Below are 6,972 nucleotides of genomic sequence, written 5' to 3'. Positions count from 1 at the left end.
TGTGTCCATGATGGCTCCTCCCACAGACGGGACTCCTCCTGGGAGTGAGGCGCTGCAGGGAGGCTCCAGTGCATCAGAGTCACAGGACCTGGGACCAGGCCAGGATGTGTGGCCAGAGACAGTCCCCTCTGAGCTGCAGGTGCAGCTGTGCCCTCAGGGCTTTGGGCCAAGGGCAGGTGTGTGCTGCCACCAACAGGGGGGGCTGTGGGACCGTCCTGTGGTCCCAATGCAGCTGCAATTTAAGGACCTGAACTAATAGGAGCCTGGGCCTGTGTCTGGGCCCTGTGCTCAGTGATGTGCTGTCTCAGCAGGTGCTTCCTCCCAGGGCCCCCAAGGGGTGAGCCCACCTCCATGCCCCTCAGTCTTGGGTGTGAGCTGAGCTCCAGCCCCAGGGCCCAGGGAGGGGCTGGGCAGTCCCTGGAGGGGCTCCCATTTGCATGGCAGCCCCTCCTCTGGCAGAGGGTGGGGAGAAAAGGAGGCCTGGGCAGCCCAGCCCCACTGTGGGCTCAGGGCTGTGAGCACCATGGCCTGGACTCCTCTGCTCCTCACGCTCCTCTCTCACTGCACAGGTAGGGACAGGCCTGGGAGACACTGGGCCCCAAACCCACTCTACTGTTGTCAATAATTCTGAGAATATTTACTTGGGTCCCTGTCCCTTCACCCATGAGTGTCTGTGTCTGCAGGATCCCTCTCTCAGCCTGTGCTGACTCAGCCGCCCTCCCTCTCTGCATCTCCGGGAGCCACAGCCATACTCACCTGCACCCTGAGCAGTGGCTCCAATTTTGCCGACTACCATATACGCTGGTTCCAGCAGAAGCCAGGGAGCCCTCCCAGATTTCTCCTGAGATATAAGTCGGACTCAGATAAGTACCACGTTTCTGGGGTCCCCAGACGCTTCTCTGGATCCAAAGACACGTCGGCCAACGTGGGGTTTCTGCTCATCTCGGAGCTGCAGCCTGAGGACGAGGCTGACTATTATTGCAATGCAGATCATGGCAGTGGGAGCAGCTTTAGTCACACACAGTGTCTCAGATGACGAGGAAGTGAGACAAAACCCCCTGTGCCCTTAGGTGGTGGCTCTGAGCCTCCCTTCAGCGAGGAGCGTCCGTGGGGGCCTCTGTCATTGGGCTCCTCTGCAGGGACCTGTGTCCCTGGGAGGAGGGAGGTCACACACGATGTGGCAGCAGCACAGGCATCCCAGGGGCACACGAGGGTGGTCATAGAGCCCACCCCACCCCCCGTGTCTGGGAAATTCTAACAAGAAGGACCATTTCTGAGTCAGAATCTCAGCTCCTTCCTCCTCTTGTGTCTTGTTTGCTCCTCACCCAGAGCCCTTCACTCCTGACCTCTCTGGTCCCCAATGTGTGAGGATTTCTCTTCCCGACAGCAGTTCTCTGACACCAGCTGATGTCCCGCAGCAGCACTCAGTCCTCACACCATCTGCCCAGAGACGGTGTCAGACCCACAGTTAAAGGGCCAGTCCCCCTGACTGCCCGCAGGTCAGGTGCCACTCACAGGTGGGAGGTCCCAGGTTTCTTGCTAGTTTCGCTGTAAATTGAAGGTTCTCCTGGTCTCTCCCTTGATTCCATTCATTTGCTGGAGTCCTTTGCTAACTGCACCTGAGCCCGGCTTCCAGGGAGCTCTGCGCTGCAGAGCCAAGCAACCCCGATGGGAGATGCTGAGTGAAGACTGGGCCCCGGATGGATGACCTCCCGGACCAGAGCTCACCTGTAACCTCGCCGGGCACCTGAGTGTCCAGTAGTGCCGTCAGGGAGAGGGGGTTTCTCTAAGGGGAAAAGGGGGGCCTGAGCCCGGGAAATCCCTTCTGGGGCCACGGGATGGTGGGGGATGCTCCCCAGTTGCTGGGGAAATGCTGAGCCTGCTCTAGAGGAAGTGGGCCAAGTGGGTCCCGGGCGAGATGCCAGGCCGTACACGCTGGCTTTCTACATAAGAACCACATGTCTCTGCAGTCGCAGGCACCGCACATACACAACAAACCCCCAGGAAGAGAGGCTCTTTCCTGACCCATTGACCAGGAGCCCCTGCTGTCAAGGTGACTGGACCCCATAACTCACACCGGCTCCCCCCCACCATCATTGTCGAAGGAAGGGGATTGTCAGCTGGTTTAGGTAACAGGGCCTGCCCAGTGGGAACTGGGCTTAGTCACAATGTCACCCCATTGCTGGGAGATGTGGGGTCCAAGTAGGACCAGAAAAGGATGGACATGTGACCCACTATCTCTTATGTTCCTCACTCTGACCTCCACCCTCCTTGTACGTTCAGGTTGGGAGATACGCTGTGGGCACTCGCGTCTCGGCAGGAAGACACAGGCCAGGCTGTTCCTGTGTCATAAATGGCAGTGCACCTGGGAGAGGGGCGGGGCCTGGGGGGACATTTGCATGAGAAGCACCTCCTCTGACAGAGGGGCAGGGCCTGGGGCATATTTGCATGAGAAGCCCCTCCTCTGACAGAGGGGAGGGGCCTGAGGCATATTTGCATGAGAAGCCCCTCCTCTGACAGAGGGGTGGGGCCTGGGGCACATTTGCATTAGAAGCCCCTCCTCTGGGAGACCAGCTGGGAGGGGATAAGAGAGGTCTGGGAAGACCAGCCCCAGCTCTGTGTCCTGGGAACGGGCTGCGCTCACCATGGCCTGGACCCCTGTGCTCCTCATGCTCCTCGCTCACTGCAGAGGTAGGGACAGGCCTCGGGGACCCAGAGCACCTGCCCCCCCAACCCTTCTTCTCACCCCCATGTGTCTGTGTCCGCAGGGTCCCTCTCCCAGCCTGTGCTGACTCAGCCGCCCTCCCTCTCTGCATCTCTGGGAGCCACAGCCAGACTCACCTGCACCTTGAAAAGTGACATCAGTGCTGTTAATAAAACCATATTCTGGTTCCAGCAGGAGCCAGGGAGCGCTCCCCGGTACCTCCTGTCTTACTCCTCAAGTCCAAGTTTGGGCTCCGGGGTCCCCAGCCGCTTCTCTGGGTCCAAGGATGCCTCGGCCAATGCGGGGCTCCTGCTCATCTCGGGGCTGCAGCCCGAGGACGAGGCCGACTATTACTGTCTGATCTCCCACGGTGGCGCTTCCCACGGTGACCCACCCAGATGGGGAAGTGGGACAAAAACCGCAGCCTGCTTGTCTCGTGACCACGTAAACATTTAACAGTAGCTCGCACGTGTGCACACTCTATTAACCCACGCATGGTTTGCGTATGATGGGCCCACTCCCATTTCTCCATGGCCGTTTCTGAAGCCTAAGGACAAATGAAACAGAAATACAACAACAACAACAAAAATTGTGACGACGCTGAAATGTTGCCTGTTCATCCATCTGTGATCACACCAGAGCCTGCGGAGCTGCCCATTTTCTCTTGAAATGACAGTGAGCTTGATGACCCCCAGGGAAACGCCCGGACCAGGCGCCACTCCGGATCGTGGCTGTGGTGGGAGTTGCAGGAAGAAGGGGGCTGTGTGCCCGCTGCGTGCCCTGTGCTTCCGGAACCCGAGGACCCCACCGCTGTGGCACGTGTGCCTGTGGGATGAAAGTGGACAGAGTTCTCTCCCTCCACGAGGCAGAAGCCAGGGAGCCCTCCCCGGTACCCTCTGTCCTACTACTCAGACTCAATGAAGCACCAGGAGTGCCCCATGGACTCCAACTGGCTCCGCGGTTATGCAGGCGCCGTGTCCCGGGTCTAGAGGTGGGATGAGGCATGTGGCATCTCCAGGCTTCTGGATGTGGTTCCTGAAGCCCTCTCCTCCCCACAACCATAGACAGGGAGCACCAGGGAGTCTCCCACATTGGCCAAGATGGCTCCGGGGGAGGTTCTTACACTGAGCATGCCAAAAGCTAGAAACATGAATGGACATCCCCCAGTGCACTGAAAGCAAGCAAGATAATTGGATAGCAAAAAAACACACAACTTCCCCTCCTTATCACTATACTAGAGGCCCAGTGCACGAATCCAGGTCTCTCGGCCTGGCCTGTGTGAATTGGGCTGAAACTGGCTCTCCGACATCCCCCGGGGGGGCCCATATTGTGAGGGGGCTGTGGGGATTGGGCTGAAACTGGCTCTCCGACATCCCCGGTGGGGCCCATATTGTGAGGGGGCAGTTCTCGGGTGACACACCCCGGAATCAGGCTCCCTCCTCTCTGGTTCCAGCTGCATAACCCCAGAACCGCAGCTACCAAGTCACTGTAGCTTGGCAGCTCCTGTGTTGAGCGTCTGCCCCCTGGTGGTCTGTGCGTGTCACAGCTACCAGTAGGCCGATCGCTTGGGCTTTTATATATATAGATGAACGGCAGGCTTGAGCAGGAAGTGGAGGTGATTTTTGAGACAGGAGCCTGCCATCCTCCCAGGTTGCACATCACCTGAATAAGCCACTTTCCTTTTGCACTATCACCTGTCTCCTGAGTTCGGCTTTTGTTGTGACCAGAAGGAGAACCTGCTTGTTTTGTTACAGTGTGATTTGTAACAACATAAAGTCTGGGAGTGGGGGAGGGAGTCTTATATAATGAAAAGTGTAAAACATGACAAGGAAATTAAACTATTTTTTGTTTGTTAACTCTCACCCAAGAATATTTTTTCCATTGGTTTCCAGAGAGAGTGTAATTGTAATGGTGGGAGGGAGGGGGAGAGAGAAAGAGGGAGAGAGAGAGAAAAAAGGAGAGAGAGAGAGAGAGAAACATCTATTGGTTATTGGTTGCCTTCCGCATGCACCCCAACCAGGCCAGGGATTGAGCCTACAACACTGGTACATGCCCTTGACCGGGAATCAAACCGGCGACCCTTGAGAGCTTGGGCTAATGCTCTAACCATTGAGAAACACTGGCCTGGGCAAGAACATTAAACTTAAGTAGACATCCCACTTTGTGGTTCAACATACTCAGTGTAGTTACGATAACAGTTCCCCCCAAACTGAATAAAGACTAACGGCAAGGTCTTCAGGTAAAACACACTTTCAATGAAGAATGAGGTAGAACATTTCAGCGGGGACGTGGAAGCTGTAAGAAAAGCTATAAATGAAACTATGGTCCTGGAGTAACCCTCTGGCTCCACGTGACCTGCCGGCACCCGGGGAAGGGGCCGCGGGGGAAGCAGAGGCGAAGTTACAGGAACCACATCGAGGTGAGACAAGGGCTGCAGCTTTAGTGTCAGGAGAGACACAGACCAGGTGGGGAGACGCTGCCCCGAGGGCCGAGGGACAGTGTGTGGGTGCAGGAGGCCCGAGACGGGTGCCCCTGGGTGCGGAGCCTGCAGTGTGCATCTGGGGTGACATGTGTGTGATTTCGCCTCACTCCGGTGTAGGACTCTGTGACCTGCATCTTGCTGAGTAAGGATTTCGACCCAGTGGCTCAGAACTGGTCTCGGGGTTCCTGCCTGCATTCCCAAGGCTGGTCAAGGGAACCCGCGTCTGTGAATCCAGGATGGAAAGTTGAAGGCCTTTCTCGGAAAACCGCCATTCACTTCCAGATCTGCCCTGACTTTTCCTGGGTAGAGTGGGGGTCTCCCCGGGGACAGACGGGGTGCAGGGGGCCTGGCCGATGGGGCATTGAGAAGGGGCAGCGATGCATGGCGGGATGTGGTATTCCTGCTCCTTCGCTTCCTGTGACTGTGACCCCTCAGGGACTTTGTAGGACACAGAGCACAGGCTTCCCTTTGCTTCCCCTTAGCAGAGACTGTTCCGCAGAACAGGCCAGTGCAAAGGCCAGCGGGAAAGGCAGTGTATGAGTTAGGGTTTTCCCGGGACAGAACCAGAGGGCTACTGGGGGGCTGAGGGGACACGTCCTGTCCTGCGGATGCTGGACGCCAGGGGCAGCGACTGTGGCTGTGCCGCCCAGAGACAGGCCTGGAGCCGACACCGCTGTGTCCTGGGAGCTCTGCTTGCGGCAGGTGCTTCTGTTCCTGGGACAGATGGAAGCTCCTAGAAACTCCTCGTGGGGGTCACTGGGCTGCGACTCGGGATTTCCAACCATAAGGACCAGACCACAGGGCACAGTACCCAACTCACGACTGAAATGTAAAGTGATGTTAGAAAACGTCTATTCACACCTTTCAACCCAGAGCAAAAGGCGTTCCGTTACCAATGCTTTTCCATCAATTCCTCCGCCTACAATTTCCACCAATATGCATAATCCCAGAATTTGAAAATCAGCCTTATTGTGACTTTCACATATAATAACATACATGCATTTTAAGTTGGGTGAGTGGTGACTAACATATAAAGGTTTAATATAAACCTTTAGCACAGAAATTTAAAATTTCTGCCTAGAATTTTCTGCATTTCCTGTTTTCCTCTCTCATATAAAAGCCCACGTCTGACTGTGAGTTGAGAACAGATCCTAGGAGTGAACCACAGCCCACGGTTCGTGGAGAACGATGGTTTCATGCAGGTAGAAATATCTCCAGGTGATCAAGTTTTACCCAGCATCGCCCACTATGAAGGCACATGAGGGCTTTCTCTCCGCCACCTCCCCAAACCTAGGGAAGGGCCCCATGCTCCTCAGTTCGGCTGGGAAGGCATAGGAAGGAGACCTCCAGCCACCAGAGAGGAAAGAACCCGCGTCCCGCACAGAAGGGGACACGCCTCCATGGGGTTGGTCACTGCTCTGGACCTGACACTGGTGTAGAGTTTATGTCAGAGACCCCACCTCAGTCCTGACCACTGACCAGCCCAGGAGCTGTGGTCAGACTCCCCCTGAGGACGACGAGTAGAGACTGAAGGTGCCCCGAGGTGAGGGGAGGCCATAGAGGGGACCCTGGCCTGGCCCTAGGGCAGGGGCAGTGGGCAGAGCAGTGGGAAGGCAGAGGTGGCCTCTCATGTGTTCTGGTCCCCATGTCACTCAATGGTGTGTCCGGGCCTGGACACTAGAGGGCACCCTGGGCTCGCTCCTGAGGGGCCTGTGGTGTGACCTGGGGCCAACCTCCTGGCACCACCTTGTGCCCCTTCTCAGGGCTCACAGCTGTGGTTCCCTTA

General features: G+C 56.8%; 2 protein-coding genes across 2 annotated transcripts; both read left to right on the top strand.

The window, feature by feature from the left end:
- Positions 1 to 511: 511 nt before the first annotated feature.
- LOC102259989 (immunoglobulin omega chain) lies at positions 512 to 1,097 on the top strand. Its single transcript, XM_005865146.2, has 2 exons — positions 512 to 569; positions 684 to 1,097. The coding sequence occupies exons 1-2, from the start codon at positions 524 to 526 to the stop codon at positions 1,034 to 1,036; spliced, it is 399 nt and encodes a 132-aa protein (XP_005865208.1). The 5' UTR covers positions 512 to 523; the 3' UTR covers positions 1,037 to 1,097.
- A 1,532-nt stretch (positions 1,098 to 2,629) lies between these two features.
- Positions 2,630 to 3,089, top strand: LOC102259692 (immunoglobulin iota chain; the record flags this gene model as incomplete). Its single annotated transcript, XM_005865145.1, has 2 exons — positions 2,630 to 2,691; positions 2,769 to 3,089. Coding segments are annotated over exons 1-2 (367 nt in total), but the record flags the coding sequence as incomplete, so codon positions are not given.
- Positions 3,090 to 6,972: the final 3,883 nt, after the last annotated feature.

This window comes from Myotis brandtii, unplaced genomic scaffold (genome assembly GCF_000412655.1).
Source record: "Myotis brandtii unplaced genomic scaffold, ASM41265v1 scaffold1965, whole genome shotgun sequence".
NCBI classification, from domain to species: domain Eukaryota; kingdom Metazoa; phylum Chordata; class Mammalia; order Chiroptera; family Vespertilionidae; genus Myotis; species Myotis brandtii.
This window is presented reverse-complemented; position numbering and strand designations above follow the sequence as displayed.